Source organism: Leguminivora glycinivorella, chromosome 11 (genome assembly GCF_023078275.1).
Source record: "Leguminivora glycinivorella isolate SPB_JAAS2020 chromosome 11, LegGlyc_1.1, whole genome shotgun sequence".
NCBI classification, from domain to species: domain Eukaryota; kingdom Metazoa; phylum Arthropoda; class Insecta; order Lepidoptera; family Tortricidae; genus Leguminivora; species Leguminivora glycinivorella.
Genome location: NC_062981.1, coordinates 3,938,495 through 3,957,968, shown reverse-complemented (window position 1 = coordinate 3,957,968; position 19,474 = coordinate 3,938,495). Strand labels below are relative to the sequence as shown.

At 38.6% G+C, this 19,474-nt stretch overlaps 1 protein-coding gene across 2 annotated transcripts in view; it reads left to right on the top strand.

Annotated features, from left to right (window-relative positions):
- Positions 1-19,224, top strand: part of LOC125230999 (aquaporin-11) — a 47,050-nt gene extending 27,826 nt beyond the window's left edge. Inside the window, exons 6-8 of one of the 2 annotated variants that reach the window (XM_048136322.1) lie at positions 4,448-4,586; positions 17,026-17,130; positions 18,758-19,224. In XM_048136322.1, the coding sequence (XP_047992279.1) occupies positions 4,448-4,586; positions 17,026-17,130; positions 18,758-18,984 (471 nt within the window). In that variant the 3' untranslated portion in view covers positions 18,985-19,224. The remainder of the gene's footprint in view (positions 1-4,447; positions 4,587-17,025; positions 17,131-18,757) is intronic. The other variant, XM_048136324.1, reaches the window with a different exon arrangement.
- Positions 19,225-19,474: the final 250 nt, after the last annotated feature.

The window sequence follows — 19,474 nt, the reverse complement described above, 5'->3', positions numbered from 1 at the left end:
ACCACTATTCATTATTTACTGAAACTCTTCATGTAACTAGTTAGATCAATAAATATTCTTGTAAATATACCACAGAAAATCGCGAATTTACTTAGAGTATGATTTTAGATCTAAATTTTCAAAGTCGCCCTGCGTTTTAAAGCCGGGGTGGCTTATGGTTGACCGTACCTAACTTTGAAAAAAAATTTTTTGTTGATTCTTTTCACGAAAATGCCATAAAACATAGCAACAATGTGTGGTGCCTCGCGCTCTCTGTAGACGATATCTTATGCGGTGTCTATGATTGGAGAGTCAATGGAGTACGAATAATGTACTAGATACATTAGGATAATTGTTATAACATCTAATTTTACTCTTCCACGAAAGTTTTGAGTTAATTTTCTGAGGGATTTTCGCGTTTCAGTCAATTTAGTAAGTTACTAGTGAAGTTCAGTTTGATATTTCATAATTATGTACATATTATAAATTGAAATAGATATACACAAAAGAAAAAACGGCAAGGCCCACTGGTGGCCGAGTCGGAAATCGAACCCGGGTCTTCAGCTTACGCGGCTAAAAAAAAAGAACAAATCAAAAAATATTCAATAAAATAATTTGATTTGTTCCCTAGTTATGTACATATTTTTTTTAAATCTTTTAAGTTTAGCTACGTTTTTGTTAATCTGAATATCTTTTTGGTGTAGAAAGCAATTTTTAACTACCTGTGTACACATCGTTTTAGAAGTGGGTAGTTCTAATATTTAAATGATATTACGAAAAAAATATAACTAACACAACCTTTACCTTAAATATTAAGAAGCATGTACTCTATCAGAATGTGTGTGGCATTTGCTCTTGTGTGTGTTTGTGTGCTTTAGTAATTAGTGAACCTATATAGCAAACCAGTGGACAAGTGGGATATTTAAATCCCAGTTTTGAACAGACCCATTTTACCAACCAAATAGTTATTCAAAGGTATCAAGTTCATGCTATCGTCAATTAAATTTGTGTTATACGTGAAATTTATCACTATAAATAAGGTTTTTAAAAATTTTAAAACAGGAAAAACCGGTTTTGAACCGGTTATTGACTCACATTTGGGATCATCCACATATTACGTCACACCAAATTTCAGGTTTTTGAACCCCTCCCCCCTCCTATGTCACGCTTTTTTATATCCCTTTAACTGGGATTGTCACATTTAGTATGACCCCCCCCCCCTTACACTGTGACGTAATATATGGATGACGCCTTTCATACAAAACCGCAAAGTACATATCTACACTGATTTCTATTGTCTGTCACCCGCAGCTTACTGCCTTCAAAAAATGTTTACATCCATTGTGTGTTCGTATGATTCATCAATAGTTTCATTATTTCATTTCACTTATAAAACTTTGCAATAAAGCATAAATAAACCCAAGAACTTGTCTCCTGGTATCCCTACCTATGTGTGAGTGAGAGCACCCAAATGCGAATCGAGACGGCACGAGTCCTTCGGTTTCAACGAGCGGTGCTACATCAGAGCCCTGCCCAGACAAGTCTGCATTTGCTATAGATGCACGCACTAGAGTCCGTTAGGGTACATGCTCATAAATGCGTTTTCACATTATCCGATCCGATATCGGATGTCGGAACGATATCCCATACATTACACGCGCCATCTTAGATTTTTTCCATTAAAATCCTTCCGACATCCGATATCGGATCGGATAATGTGAAAACGGACTAAGGCCTGCGATACACATGCTCGCAGCTTGCTCAACTGGCTTACAAGCCGCATACAAAATTACTGGCAAATGGACTGGCATGCAAGTATTTTGTATGTGGCTGGCATGCCAATTGCGGAAGCTACAGGTTTGACGTATTTTGCTAGAGTGTTGAGAGTGATGTGATACTTTTGAGTCAGTGTCTCAATTTGTTATGCATTTATACCTACGCGTAAACTTGTTAACAGCTTGACAGTGTCTTATTCTTGACAGCGTGTACATAACTTAACCCGAGGGTTAACCCTCCATTTTATATGAAATTTGATAGTTGACAGCACTAACCCTGAGTTAAGTGGTTGGTGCAAGAGGGCCTTACTTACATAATATGCCACTGCAAATGAGACGCATAGAAAGTATACGTGTTGACACGGGTGTGACTCGTATTCTAAATGACAATTGTTTATTAAGAAGCTTCAATGGAAAACTTAGAATATTATGTTTGTACACACAAAGGAATACAAATGCACATATTACCTACTTTTCACCACACCAACTGGAAAGGCTTACTTTGCTATTCGAAAACAGATAGCAAATTGTATTTTATTCACAAGAGTGCAAAGTAATTTCATACAAATTTTAACTTGATATCTTGAGCTGGCTGGAATTAACCTATAAATGATGATTTTAAGTCAAAAATATTGAATAATTTATATATTTGATTTAGTTTGATATTTTAATAGTCAGTATTTTGTTCGTGTAGGTGTGATAAAAATTATATGTTTCACTCGGCGGCAAAGTTTGTTTACCTTCGTGCCTTAAAACCCTCGAAACGCTCAAGAATCCACTTCACGAATTTCAATATTGGAATCTTCCGCTTGCTGGTATCAATATTGGCACGTGCGGTTAAACAATAACTTTGCCCCCTTGTAAAACAAATAACTATTTCCTTCTAGGGTACGAGAGCTACGCTGTAGTCCGTAGCAATAAGGCTTCGTAACGGAAAACCATGTAGACTATTTAAAGACAATGTACGAAGACGCACACCTTTGTGTCAAAGATTGACCAGAAATATATGACTACGCGCCATGTTGCAGAAGAACTTTTTTAGGGTTCCGTAGTCAACTAGGAACCCTTATAGTTTCGCCATGTCTGTCTGTCCGTCCGTCCGTCCGTCCGTCCGTCCGTCCGTCCGTCCGTCCGTCCGTCCGTCCGCGGATAATCTCAGTAACCGTTAGCACTAGAAAGCTGAAATTTGGTACCAATATGTATATCAATCACGCCAACAAAGTGCAAAAATAAAAAGTGGAAAAAAATGTTTCGTTAGGGCACCCCCCCTACATGTAAAGTGGGGGCTGATATTTTTTTTCATTCCAACCCCAACGTGTGATATATCGTTGGATAGGTATTAAAAAATGAATAAGGGTTTTCTAATATCGTTTTTTGATAATATTAATAGTTTCGGAAATAATCGCTCCTAAAGGAAAAAAAAGTGCGTCCCCCCCCTCTAACTTTTGAACCATATGTTTAAAAAATATGAAAAAAATCAAAAGTAGAACTTTATGAATACTTTCTAGGAAAATTGTTTTGAACTTGATAGGTTCAGTAGTTTTTGAGAAAAATACGGAAAACTACGGAACCCTACACTGAGCGTGGCCCGACACGCTCTTGGCCGGTTTTTTTATTTTATTATAAATGGGCTTACTCTTGGCCACAGACTAGCCAAAGGCAAAGACGTGGCCTACGATGGAGTGAGCTCGCCCAGAAGATGCCTGTTCACTCTTGATTTGAAGGTTGCCGGGTTATATGAGCTCGGAAATATAGCCGCCGGCAAGGAATTCCACTCCTTTTATTTTCTTCATACTATACTGGCAGGCAATTATGGTCGCGCGATAGGGACGGCTCGATGTTTTATCATTTATCGCGCGACCATAATTGTCCTGCTGAACTGTCACTGCATACATCAAAATAACAGCGCCCTCTTGACAAACATGTAATCGTATATTATATTTCTAGTCAGGCTTTAGTTGCGCATCGTGATACAAATTATAACCTTCTAGTGCATAACATAAGAAATGTGTCAATTAAATTAAAACTTTTATAGTCGTTAATAGAGTTTTATTTGATAATTGCCATATATTAGAGAGTCATTCTTAAATGTACACACACGTTTCTAACAATAGCCTGGTTTCCTACTAGTCAAATCAGCTTCTTTTTAAGAACTGTCAAAACGATTTGCTGATATGGAATAACTATGAAATACTGAGGAGTGACGTCACGGTCAATGCATTTTAACTTTATATCTTTCTCTTTGACTTATTAACCCCCGACGCAAAAACGAAGGGGTGTTATAAGTTTGACGTGTCTGTCTGTGTGTATGTCTGTCTGTCTGTCTGTCTGTCTGTCTGTCTGTCTGTCTGTTTGTCTGTCTGTCTGTGTATGTGTCTGTCTGTGGCATCGTAGCTCTCGAACGGATGAACCGATTTTGATTTAGTTTTTTTTATCTGAAACCTGAGTTAGTCGGGAGTGTTAGCCATGTTTCATGAAAATCGGTCCACTAGGTCGCGGTCGGGGGTTTTTTCAAAATTTTAATTTTGTGGTTAGGTTATTAAATAGAAATTATGTTTAAACATAATTTCTGTCCATATTTTTCTTCTAATTACGTGGTGCTTTATTTCGTGACTGTATAAAGTATTTTATTTTAAGTGTAGGAAACTAGCCTACTGAAATTCAACACTAATTCCTCAACCAAACGGTTCCAGGTCCCAGTTCTATACGGCGCCGTGGTGGAAGGCATAGCGACGTGCCTCTGCCGCCTCGCTTCCAAAAGCCTTGGAGACCTCAACCCTCGCTTCGCGACCGCCATTGACTCATTCATCGGGACCTCTTTAGTTGTTGCCGGTTCGTATACAAATTATGTACTTATTTTTTAATCATTTCTTATAGCTCTCTGTGCTTTTTCTTTAACATGCAACTAATACATACATATTCATCAAGGCGAATTTAATAACATAAATGTTTAGGTTGCGTTGCGTATTTTTATGTACGTAAAATTCATGTACATAGATTAAACTGCCACCGACCAAGTGAAACATGAAATTTTGCACCACACCAACACGAGGAAAATACTGTAACTGTCAAACTAAATCATATCCATCAATTTATTTAAGATTAATGATTCAAAATCATTTAAACGTCAATTACGAGTATATCAGCTAGCTTTGGGCATGGGGTCTCATCCGGAACATCGTATAATTAATGTCAAACCCAAATCATAGATGGCGCTACGTGCCACGATTAGCCATTATGACTTATTTATTCAATAAATTTAAAGGTCTCAAAGGTATTATTTTAGTCTCGTGCATTAAGAATATCATTAATTTAATACACAAATCCACAAAAACACGAATTCAATGCAATATTTTTCAAAATTCGAATCTAAAATTTATTACACGACTGAATACAACATCAGCAAACCCGCATTGAACGTTATTGAGTCGTCTAAGTATTATTACCTCTCGTCACTAGATGGAGTGACTGTGCATAACGTACGTGATATAATTAGAATAGCCACTTGAGTGCGGGCTAGTCATACGCTCAAAAAACCAGTGTAAGGGCGCTCTCCGGAACCATGATCTTCTTACGCGTCTGGACGGCACATTTTAGACTGGTTACGTAGCCGTATTCAACTCGTGTGCACTCCGTAATCACATGGTATCGTTAATGAAACTTATGAATGAATGGCGTTGTTGGTAAAACGAAAAGCAATATGTGAATATGTGTGTGTGTATTATGCAATAAAAACAAGGTGAGACAAAATTGGGGTTTTTAAAGCTAGGAACACACTACGCGGACGTCCGTCGTGAATCGACCGCGGACGGCAATCTGGACAATGGAAATACACACAACCGTGCAAACTATCGGTCGACGGACGCGGACGTGGCCTTGAGCGCACGGACGTCCGATCGAAATCTGGCTCTCTGGATGTTTTGTTCCGTGCACACTGATAGGTCGCGGTCGCGGTCGTTTTACGACGGACGTCCGCGTAGTATGTTCTAGCTTAACACACTGTGCCGCACGGGTGCCGGCCGGCGCCGCGGCGGTGCGGACACGAGTACACCGGACGCGTCTGTGTGCGTTAGCACGCGCACAAATAAAGTGGCTTTCTGCGGGCAGCCGAGCGGCACCGCCCCCGACTGCGCGATGGCAATAAACACAAAAATCACAAATTTGAATTCGTGCTTGCCTACCTTATCGTGTTAGTTCTTCATTATTAATAAATCATTTTAATTGTTGAATGTTGATTAGAACTGTTATCTGGGACATTTTTATTTTTGTCAAAGTTGTACGTCCACCCGACTTGTTTTTAATTTGGAAATTTTTATGTGGTTTCCACTCAGAATCGTGAGCTCTTTCACTCCTAATAGGAGAAAAAAGTCTCCCAAGTTTTTTCCCATTCCGTTACCATTTTTTCATACATTTTGTATGGCAGTAACGGAATGGAAGGTTTGAAAAATGTATGGATATCTTAAGACATTTTTTTTACTTCCTATCAGGCAGGATCGAAAGACCTTGAGATTCTGAGTATGAATCGCGTAAAAAACACCCATGTTACAAAAAAAGAGGGGTGAACAACTTTAAAAAAAAATGGCTCATCTGGCCGGCAGCCATAAGGCCATAACAGATAATAGTAATTATGTGTTGAAGTGAAATGAAAATGAAATAATATTTAATATGCCTACTTGAAAAATAAATTATTTATTTTTCAAGTAGGCATATTACAAATTACAATGAACATATGAACGTCAAGTTTCAGTAAATAACTAATTTCGGTGTTTTTCTCAATTTCATGAGTAAAAAAGTACTATAAAATGAAACAAAACTATGGAAACGGATTAAATCGCGTATAATGAATTTAAAATACTATATTTACTACTATTTGTTTTTATTTCTATGCTGTATTTTAAATTCATTATACGCGATTTAATCCGTTTCCATAATTTTATTTCATGAGTAACTATCGCGGTAACCGAAGACAATATTACTCTAGAAAATGTTTTGTCAAATACCTAGCTAGTAGCTACATTACCTTTTATTTTTTATATTAAGTACATGTATTTGTTTACTTAATAATATACATTTCCATATTTATAAATTGAAATAGATATCATACACGAAAGGAAAAACGACACTGACGACGCGACGGTTTTTTTCCCACATTTCTAATTAACTACGCGCCTGCTTTCGAGTGCTTTAAATTTTAATAAACCAACGCATTCTTTGATTGGGGGCTCGGGCCTCTCAAGGTCAGTGCAAATGTGATGCGTAGAATAGGTACTTGTACAGTACAGTTAGGTAGGGGCGCGGGGCGCGGGGCGCGGGGCCGCGACTAAATCTAGTTCATTCACATCCGCTTGCATGTGTCGCGGATAGAGCGAGTACGTAAGGGCCCGCGCACACGGGCAACTGTTGCTGGCAACTTTTTTGTCGCGACCATGGCTTAGTATGAAAGTGCGCACACGAGGCGACGCAACTTTTCATACAAATACGAAAGTCGCCGAGCAACTGTTGCCTCCGTGTGCCGTGTGCGCGGGGCCTAAGCGGCGAGCACACATACAAGCCGCGCGGAGGCCGTCTCCACCCTGATGTATACCTCTTTTAATTAAATCCGCAAAAAATATTTTTCATCATTTTCATACATAACAAATGAATTTATTAGTGTGAGAGACCCTTACGAATAACATTCAAGTTAGTGTCAAGTGATTGACTGCACATGTCAAAACAAAAAACATTAGGAATTGGTCACACACATACATACATACATACATACATACAATCACGCCTGTATCCCATAAAGGGGTAGGCAGAACACATGAAACTACTAAAGCTTCAGTGCCACTCTTGGCGAATAAGGGGTTGAAAGAAAACGAAACTGTGACATTGCAGTGACAGGTTGCCAGCCTCTCGCCTACGCCACAATTTAACCCATATCCCATAGTCGCCTTCTACGACACCCACGGGAAGAAAGGGGGTGGTGAAATTCTTAACCCGTCACCACACAGGCTCACACACGTGTTCAGTAATTATCTTTGGTAAAGGCAGTCATACACATGTTCAGTAATTATCTTTATTTTTTTAATAACTCGATAACCGTAAGAGTTAAGTTTCTTAGATACATTAAAGTTAACGGAATTCAATAAAAACAGTGTGTATAACAAATAACAATTTTTCCCCTCACTAGCTCGGAAACACGTGTTTTGTCCTTTAATACCAGCGGGTAAAAACGCATTTTATCCACTAGTGGGTAAAGTAATTTTACCTTGAATAAAGTCAAATTAACTGCTTTAAAGTTGATAAAAGTAGGTGAATCTAGTAATAAAGATGATTTACCACCTGTGGAACTACTGGAAGCAGTGATAAATGCATTTTTTGCGTTGTAGTTTCCTCGCTACAGTGAGGGGAAAAGTTTTGTGTTACACTCGGGTGCAAATGTATTTTACTTCTCGTGTGTTAAAAAACTCGCAAGTTCAGGATTCTATTCTCGAACCACTCGCTTCGCTCGTGGTTCAACTATAGAATCCTTTCACTTGCTCGTTTTTCAATTCCACACTCGGCGTTAAAATACAACTTTGCCCCCTTGTATAACAAATAACTATTATTTACATGATTTATTTTAACTTGCATTAATATGCTGTTCTCGAACTTATTGTATCGATAAACTACCTCTCTCTAGTCGATCTGTGTCGATACTGTCGATACTAACCCAACGAAGTAACTTTTCTAAGACGTCACCAGCACGGGTAGCATGGTCGCGCGATAGACGATAAAATATCAGGCCGTCCCTATCGCACTATTAGTAAGTGCGATAGGGACGGCCAGATGTTTTATCATTTATCGCGCGACCATAATTGCCTGCCAGGTCACCACGCGTCCTTTTCTTTAGGGTGCTATAGAAAAGGATACCTATAGTTTTCTTTGTTCTTATTTACTGACAGACTTGTTTGACAAATTATATCAATTTATAGAGCAATCAATTTGATTAGTGAAATTAAATAATTTGTTATTCATGTTACCTACTTAAAACTGGAGTTTTAACATTTGGTTTAACAAGACGGCCTTACGAGGTTATATAAACAACAATGTGCCACAGGACTCATAATAAAACGGCTCAACAAAATAATACCAATAATAATAGGTGCGTGTTATATTTTACTCAGCAGCCGGCGTATCCGAATGGCAATTGTCGACACCATATGCCGACATAAATGTAGTCTAGCTCTGTCGCGCAAGTACGCAAGAGCTATAATTAGAGGTAGATAGATACAACGAAACAAATATTATCGTGAGCACGTGTGCATTCGACTACGCACACTGATGAGGGGACCCAGCGCGTACGTACATTGCGCACCACCTGCACGCACACATACAAACCGCGCGGCATACAATCCACTGGTAGGCTATGTCTACAACGCCATCTAGTAATGTCTGACTTTAAACGTGCACATGACGTTGTATGTTTAGTGCGTGAAAGCTAAAACAGATGTCGCAAGATGTTGCAGTTTGATGACTATTTCGACGTAGGATACTGATAAGAGTTTTGTTGGCCACGCGTGGCTACTGGCGCCATCTAGCTCTCTGAGTGTGGATTAAATTTAGTACACAGGTCTAGAATACTTAGGACGGCGCCCATTTTTAGTATGGGGTTAGGTATCTGTACTAGTATTATTTGATCTGTGCTTTGGGCATCAAAGTTAAAAGTATAATATCACTTTGCACTCTTTTGGATAATACTTTCTCATCCGTTTTGAAAGAACTTTGCCATGCAGTTGCTGCGGTAAAAAAATATTAAGCCAGTCAAAATAATGATTCAAGTTTTTGAATAATCAAAAGACACTAACAGCTGGATAGGTACCTATGAGAAATATATTAACTCTAAATCCAAAGTACGAGTAAAGTTATCTAAAAGGACATTAAAACCACGAAGCTCGTACTTTCAATCGGAAGGGCATAAACTAAATCTTCTTCCCCAATCCACATGACTTCCTCCGAAACAAATCTACGTTTATATCGCATTACCCACACTCAGTACAGATGCACAGAAAACGTAATATTCCAGAGCTTTACCTCAAAATTAAGTGGAGAAAATCATGTACATTAATATGTGTACATTTTTTCATCTTATTGCAAGCAGTTAAGGTGAAGAAATGTACACATATTTATGAACTCGACTGTACAGTCAGCATCAAATTAAATAAATAAATATTGGGGACACTTTACATATATCAGCTTAGCCCCAAACTAAGCAAAGCTGGTACTAAGGGTGCTAAGCGGCGATATACATACTTAAATAGATAAATAAAATACATATATTATACATAAAAATCATCCATGACAAAGGAATAAATATTTGTGCTCATCACACAAATAAATGCCCTTACTGGGATTCGAACCCAGGACCGCGGCTTAGAAGGCTGTATCACTACCGACGACTGAAGCAGACCGGTCGTCAAATTAGCGGATCAAATAACACTTCAGGGTACGTAGCCAAATGCACAAACGCTCACGATAATATCTGTTTCGTAGCTGTATATCTTTATCGCTCTTGCGTATTGGCGCGACAGAGCTAGACTGCGTTTTCGGTAGCATCACAGATCAAATAATACTAGTACAGATACCTAACCCCATACTAAAAATGGGCGCCGTCCTAAGTATTCTAGACCTGTGTACTAAATTTAATCCACACTCAGAGAGCTAGATGGCGCCAGTAGCCACGCGTGGCCAACAAAACTCTTATCAGTATCCTACGTCGAAATAGTCATCAAACTGCAACATCTTGCGACATCTGTTTTAGCTTTCACGCACTAAACATACAACGTCATGTGCACGTTTAAAGTCAGACATTACTAGATGGCGTTGTAGACATAGCCTACCAGTGGATTGTATGCCGCGCGGTTTGTATGTGTGCGTGCAGGTGGTGCGCAATGTACGTACGCGCTGGGTCCCCTCATCAGTGTGCGTAGTCGAATGCACACGTGCTCACGATAATATTTGTTTCGTTGTATCTATCTACCTCTAATTATAGCTCTTGCGTACTTGCGCGACAGAGCTAGACTACATTTATGTCGGCATATGGTGTCGACAATTGCCATTCGGATACGCCGGCTGCTGAGTAAAATATAACACGCACCTATTATTATTGGTATTATTTTGTTGAGCCGTTTTATTATGAGTCCTGTGGCACATTGTTGTTTATATAACCTCGTAAGGCCGTCTTGTTAAACCAAATGTTAAAACTCCAGTTTTAAGTAGGTAACATGAATAACAAATTATTTAATTTCACTAATCAAATTGATTGCTCTATAAATTGATATAATTTGTCAAACAAGTCTGTCAGTAAATAAGAACAAAGAAAACTATAGGTATCCTTTTCTATAGCACCCTAAAGAAAAGGACGCGTGGTGACCTGGCAGGCAATTATGGTCGCGCGATAAATGATAAAACATCTGGCCGTCCCTATCGCACTTACTAATAGTGCGATAGGGACGGCCTGATATTTTATCGTCTATCGCGCGACCATGCTACCCGTGCTGGTGACGTCTTAGAAAAGTTACTTCGTTGGGTTAGTATCGACAGTATCGACACAGATCGACTAGAGAGAGGTAGTTTATCGATACAATAAGTTCGAGAACAGCATATTAATGCAAGTTAAAATAAATCATGTAAATAATAGTTATTTGTTATACAAGGGGGCAAAGTTGTATTTTAACGCCGAGTGTGGAATTGAAAAACGAGCAAGTGAAAGGATTCTATAGTTGAACCACGAGCGAAGCGAGTGGTTCGAGAATAGAATCCTGAACTTGCGAGTTTTTTAACACACGAGAAGTAAAATACATTTGCACCCGAGTGTAACACAAAACTTTTCCTCACTGTAGCGAGGAAACTACAACGCAAAAAATGCATTTATCACTGCTTCCAGTAGTTCCACAGGTGGTAAATCATCTTTATTACTAGATTCACCTACTTTTATCAACTTTAAAGCAGTTAATTTGACTTTATTCAAGGTAAAATTACTTTACCCACTAGTGGATAAAATGCGTTTTTACCCGCTGGTATTAAAGGACAAAACACGTGTTTCCGAGCTAGTGAGGGGAAAAATTGTTATTTGTTATACACACTGTTTTTATTGAATTCCGTTAACTTTAATGTATCTAAGAAACTTAACTCTTACGGTTATCGAGTTATTAAAAAAATAAAGATAATTACTGAACATGTGTATGACTGCCTTTACCAAAGATAATTACTGAACACGTGTGTGAGCCTGTGTGGTGACGGGTTAAGAATTTCACCACCCCCTTTCTTCCCGTGGGTGTCGTAGAAGGCGACTATGGGATATGGGTTAAATTGTGGCGTAGGCGAGAGGCTGGCAACCTGTCACTGCAATGTCACAGTTTCGTTTTCTTTCAACCCCTTATTCGCCAAGAGTGGCACTGAAGCTTTAGTAGTTTCATGTGTTCTGCCTACCCCTTTATGGGATACAGGCGTGATTGTATGTATGTATGTATGTATGTATGTGTGTGACCAATTCCTAATGTTTTTTGTTTTGACATGTGCAGTCAATCACTTGACACTAACTTGAATGTTATTCGTAAGGGTCTCTCACACTAATAAATTCATTTGTTATGTATGAAAATGATGAAAAATATTTTTTGCGGATTTAATTAAAAGAGGTATACATCAGGGTGGAGACGGCCTCCGCGCGGCTTGTATGTGTGCTCGCCGCTTAGGCCCCGCGCACACGGCACACGGAGGCAACAGTTGCTCGGCGACTTTCGTATTTGTATGAAAAGTTGCGTCGCCTCGTGTGCGCACTTTCATACTAAGCCATGGTCGCGACAAAAAAGTTGCCAGCAACAGTTGCCCGTGTGCGCGGGCCCTTACGTACTCGCTCTATCCGCGACACATGCAAGCGGATGTGAATGAACTAGATTTAGTCGCGGCCCCGCGCCCCGCGCCCCGCGCCCCTACCTAACTGTACTGTACAAGTACCTATTCTACGCATCACATTTGCACTGACCTTGAGAGGCCCGAGCCCCCAATCAAAGAATGCGTTGGTTTATTAAAATTTAAAGCACTCGAAAGCAGGCGCGTAGTTAATTAGAAATGTGGGAAAAAAACCGTCGCGTCGTCAGTGTCGTTTTTCCTTTCGTGTATGATATCTATTTCAATTTATAAATATGGAAATGTATATTATTAAGTAAACAAATACATGTACTTAATATAAAAAATAAAAGGTAATGTAGCTACTAGCTAGGTATTTGACAAAACATTTTCTAGAGTAATATTGTCTTCGGTTACCGCGATAGTTACTCATGAAATAAAATTATGGAAACGGATTAAATCGCGTATAATGAATTTAAAATACAGCATAGAAATAAAAACAAATAGTAGTAAATATAGTATTTTAAATTCATTATACGCGATTTAATCCGTTTCCATAGTTTTGTTTCATTTTATAGTACTTTTTTACTCATGAAATTGAGAAAAACACCGAAATTAGTTATTTACTGAAACTTGACGTTCATATGTTCATTGTAATTTGTAATATGCCTACTTTAAAAATAAATAATTTATTTTTCAAGTAGGCATATTAAATATTATTTCATTTTCATTTCACTTCAACACATAATTACTATTATCTGTTATGGCCTTATGGCTGCCGGCCAGATGAGCCATTTTTTTTTAAAGTTGTTCACCCCTCTTTTTTTGTAACATGGGTGTTTTTTACGCGATTCATACTCAGAATCTCAAGGTCTTTCGATCCTGCCTGATAGGAAGTAAAAAAAATGTCTTAAGATATCCATACATTTTTCAAACCTTCCATTCCGTTACTGCCATACAAAATGTATGAAAAAATGGTAACGGAATGGGAAAAAACTTGGGAGACTTTTTTCTCCTATTAGGAGTGAAAGAGCTCACGATTCTGAGTGGAAACCACATAAAAATTTCCAAATTAAAAACAAGTCGGGTGGACGTACAACTTTGACAAAAATAAAAATGTCCCAGATAACAGTTCTAATCAACATTCAACAATTAAAATGATTTATTAATAATGAAGAACTAACACGATAAGGTAGGCAAGCACGAATTCAAATTTGTGATTTTTGTGTTTATTGCCATCGCGCAGTCGGGGGCGGTGCCGCTCGGCTGCCCGCAGAAAGCCACTTTATTTGTGCGCGTGCTAACGCACACAGACGCGTCCGGTGTACTCGTGTCCGCACCGCCGCGGCGCCGGCCGGCACCCGTGCGGCACAGTGTGTTAAGCTAGGAACATACTACGCGGACGTCCGTCGTAAAACGACCGCGACCGCGACCTATCAGTGTGCACGGAACAAAACATCCAGAGAGCCAGATTTCGATCGGACGTCCGTGCGCTCAAGGCCACGTCCGCGTCCGTCGACCGATAGTTTGCACGGTTGTGTGTATTTCCATTGTCCAGATTGCCGTCCGCGGTCGATTCACGACGGACGTCCGCGTAGTGTGTTCCTAGCTTTAAAAACCCCAATTTTGTCTCACCTTGTTTTTATTGCATAATACACACACACATATTCACATATTGCTTTTCGTTTTACCAACAACGCCATTCATTCATAAGTTTCATTAACGATACCATGTGATTACGGAGTGCACACGAGTTGAATACGGCTACGTAACCAGTCTAAAATGTGCCGTCCAGACGCGTAAGAAGATCATGGTTCCGGAGAGCGCCCTTACACTGGTTTTTTGAGCGTATGACTAGCCCGCACTCAAGTGGCTATTCTAATTATATCACGTACGTTATGCACAGTCACTCCATCTAGTGACGAGAGGTAATAATACTTAGACGACTCAATAACGTTCAATGCGGGTTTGCTGATGTTGTATTCAGTCGTGTAATAAATTTTAGATTCGAATTTTGAAAAATATTGCATTGAATTCGTGTTTTTGTGGATTTGTGTATTAAATTAATGATATTCTTAATGCACGAGACTAAAATAATACCTTTGAGACCTTTAAATTTATTGAATAAATAAGTCATAATGGCTAATCGTGGCACGTAGCGCCATCTATGATTTGGGTTTGACATTAATTATACGATGTTCCGGATGAGACCCCATGGTAGCATCTAGCGTCGACGATTGCCATTCGGCTACGACGGCAGACGTAACTACCATTCTGCAATCACGAAATCAAAAGAGATGTGTGTCTATACGTAGAAAAAAATAATTAAACTTTGACATGTTTGACGTCGTCGGGTAATACAGATTTATCGATAACTAGAAAAGTTACTTATTATGTCAGATACTTTAGGTGCCTTTCTATTTTTTATTTATACATATAATGGATCTTTTTTATACTTCGATGGCCAGTCACGGTCCTGTTCCTGTACTATTAATTTCCTTACAATACTAACTAAACTCTGCAATGAAGTGACAGAAATAAGATCAGGATGCGTAGCCAAATGACACAAACGCTCAAAAAGCGCTCCCGAAACAAAACGCTCGTAGATATCTATGTCTATCGCTCTTGCGTATTGGCGCGACAGAGCCAGACCTTTCGCGACGTTTCGTTTTCGTTTTGCCTCGTAGAAATGCCATTCGGCTACGGGGCCAGGAGTGAAAGTTAATGCCATTAACTAAATCAAGGGACTTTAACAAAGCTTCTGTGGTTAAAATACGTATTCTCTTTAAACGGGCGCTCCAAACTTTGGCAAAGAGACCAGAATTAATTGGGAGGATATTAAAGTACTGTTTATTTACGGCTTGAGAACGTAGTTTATTAGACTTATATTGACCGGGATATAGACAGTGATTACCTTTTTGATTTTGTCGAGAGAGGTAGATCGCGCGCTGTCTACGCAACTTTGAAATCCACCCGCCTTCGTCAGTTTTCCGTGATCATGATGCATGAAACTATGATTTAGACGTACCAGCATCAGCTGCCTGTCTAAAACGAAATAATAATAATAATAATAATAAATATCGGGAGCTCGACAATAATCAAAAAGGTAATCACGGTCTATATCCCGGTCAATATAAGTCTAATGAAAATAACCGTGAATCATTCAAAACTCTTATTGTAAACGTTGTTTATTGATTTACTTACGTAGGATTATAGTCCTCAATAGACTCACAGTTTTCGTTCGCGGGTATCACGACAATTTTAGTGCAAATGACTATAAAAATCCTGATGATCATTTGTATTTAAAATTTAATATTTATAAGTGCTTATCCTTAACCTTCATCTCTTTTATTTTTCATTAATAAGAAAGAGAGCATCAGATCGGCACATCTTCAATCACTATCCACGTCGCAGAAGTCCTCAATAGGAACACGGAATTTGTCTACAAATTACCAAAATGTTTATTTTAATGAAAATTCTATCTGGCCATCCTTAAAATTAATTTCTCTCATTTCTCATTAATAAAAAGACACTGTATATCGACCACATTTTCACATGACTCATTAATAGGCACCAGTGGCGGCTGGTGAAAATTTCTGCTAGGCAACACCAAAGCAAAAGGAAACCTGCCTTAACATTACGTACTTTACTAGTAATCAATTTTTAGACAAGCCGGTGGGAATCGGCTTGTATAGACCAGCCGCTGCTGATAGGCACACAGTTTTTGTCTAACGGTACGAGTATCAGTACAATTTTAGTACAAATAACTACTTATCCTGGGGGCCGATTTTTGAGTCTCACTGTCACTAAAATACCGGTTGAAAACGGTGAATTGCCTATTATTTTCAGTGACAATTTTCTGAATTCGAACGCCGTGAGACTCAAAAATCGGCCTCCTGGTCTCAAAATGTACTCAATCATAACCTGTATCTTTTTGTTTTCCATTTCTAAGAAATATGGTCTATTTCTTACCATAATTCGACCACATCTTCAATCACATTTTTCACATTGCAGGGGTCCTCAATAGGCACACAGTTTTCGTCTATCGGTATCAGGACAATTTTAGTGCCAATTCCGACCAAAATCTTGATGTCATTTCACTTCAGAATCTTAAATCTGCTAAGTCTTAACCTTCATCTCTTTTATTTTTCATTAATAAGAAAGAGAGCATAGATCGACCACATCTTCAATCATTTTTCAAATTGCAGGGGTCCTCAATAGGCACACAGTTTTCGTCTATCGGTATCAGGACAATTTTAGTGCCAATTCCGACCAAAATCTTGATGTCATTTCACTTCAAAATCTTAAATCTGCTAAGTCTTAACCTTCATCTCTTTTATTTTTCATTAATAAGAAAGAGAGCATAGATCGACCACATCTTCAATCATTTTTCACATTCCAGGGGTCCTCAATAGGCACACAGTTTTCGTCTACCGGTATCAGGACAATTTTAGTGCCAATGACGACCTAAGCGTGTCCATCTTTTGCAAAGTGCATTTAGGAAAAGGTACATTTAGACATTTTGATGTCCACTAATATTGGGTTTGTTGGCCACCGTCCAGTTGTTTTCTTAATTTTGGAGCAGTGCAACAATTTTAGCAGTAAGAAATTTAACGGCTAAATTAAAGTATTTAATTTCCTGATTGAATTGGAATTGACTAAAAAAAATCAAAAGATTTCTATTTTTTTTTACACAAATAAAAACATGATAATGATCTTTTAAAATGTGTTATGATGCTTGCAATATTAATGTATGGTTTAAATACTTAAAAAAAGTATAAGATAAAGGTAAGGATAAACAAACATTGAATTTTATTGTAATTGTTGATATCTTTGTAAATTTTTAGTTGGCTCTAGAGATTGATAGTTTTACAAACACTTATTTTTTTGCATCAAAAATACTATGTAAATTACTTTTAGATTTTTTTAATAAAATCGAAAATTATGGGAGTTATAATTACCTATCCCGTGGCAAAGTTGACTGGAAATGTTGACTCTTCAGATTTAGAATTTAGTTTCAGCTATCGAAGTAGGAAACAAATTAAATTGTTTTGTTAAATATTAAAGCAAACCTTGCTCGCCCTTAGAGTTGGTCAAAGGCACCTAGCCTTCAGAGATAACATACAATAGAGAAATTTCGACCGTTACCTCGGCGGTCGAAGTGGTGTAACGGTAAGCACGTCAGCCGCGATAGCTGGAGACCCGGGTTCGATTCCCGGCTTCGCAACCAGTGGGCTTTACCGGTTTTTCTTTAGTGTATGGTATCTATTTCAATTTATAGTTTCAGCTAGCTAAGTGAAAACAACAGTGGCGGTGACAGCGAAAACCCATCATTTTCATTTTAATTGTAAATATGCATTGGTCACGCTTCATGTCGTAGCTTCCATAGCTTTTCATGTTAGAAATCGTTTAGTATCATGACATTACGCATTAGACTTGATGGCAATGGAAACGGGTCACTTCCCGAGGAAATTACTCTGATAATAACCCGTTTTCATTGTCTTTCAGTGTAGCAGGTGTAAACTATTAAAGAATATACGGATGTTTTGATCAATTTTTCCATGATTGCTAACGAGTTGTTTTATGATTGTAATTTTTCATCATATTCAAAAACATAATGATATCAGTATTGTTTCATAGGTGCTAAATTATTTGCCTAGCTTGCCTAATTCATAATATTAATCATATTCGCTCTTTGATATTTCGCAATAACTATTAAAATAAACTTTTTTAACATCCTGGAAAGATTTGAAAAAAATGTCCGTAGACCACTAGCGACTTTTGTGCATCGTCGTCTACTCAATGCTATAGAAAACAAAATCGCTAGTCATTTGCGTTAACGTTGCGTCCAGCACCAGCCATAGAGTAAGCCAGACGTCGACGCTCAAAAGACGCCTAGTGCCATATTAAAATACTAGTAGTAACTCGACAAACGTACCCCGCGCGGTATGTATGTATGCGCGCCGTGTTCGTACGCAACACATATAAGCGGATGAGGAAGGCCTATTCTCACACGTGTTGCGTACCTACAGGACACGCATACATACTCATCGCGCGACGCACGTTTATTAGAAGAGTTACTACTATGCTAGTGTATCAAAAAAAAGAAAATGTACCAAAAACCTTCATTTCAGCATTCGATTATTCCGGCGGCTACTTCAACCCAGTCCTAGCTACGTCGCTGAAGGCCGGCTGCGATGGGCACACCCTTCTAGAACATGCTGTGGTCTACTGGATCGGGGCTTGTGCGGGGTCTATCCTCTCCGTGTACGTGTACAAGATGCCGGCCATACAAAAATACCTCGCCCCTAGCAATACTGAGGCTAACGGTGACAGTATTTGGGATAACAAGGAGGATTAAATCTGAGTTTTACTGAGGAAGGGTTTATTCCAAGATTTATCTTTGAACTTGTGTTTTAGGATCATTATTTAAGAATAAAAGGTGTTCCTTTAACAATTGTACGCATACTTATACGAACTAACCTAACCTAACCACAAAATTAAAATTTTGAAAAAACCCCCGACTGCGACATAGTAGACCGATTTTAATGAAACATGGCTAAGAACACTCCCGACTAACTCAGCTTTCAGACAAAAAAAAACGAAATCTAAATCGGTTCATCCGTTCGGGAGCTACGATGCCACAGACAGACACACACACAGACAGACAAACAGACAGATAGACAGACAAACAGACAGACGCGTCAAACTTATATTGACACCCCGTCGTTTTTGCGTCGGGGGTTAAAAATCATCAAAAAGTGTCCAATTATAATAAATGCACTCATAACTGAGGGTATGTTGTTCAGTGAGATTCGAACCAATTTTTTACTTCAAGTCCCAAGCAAAAA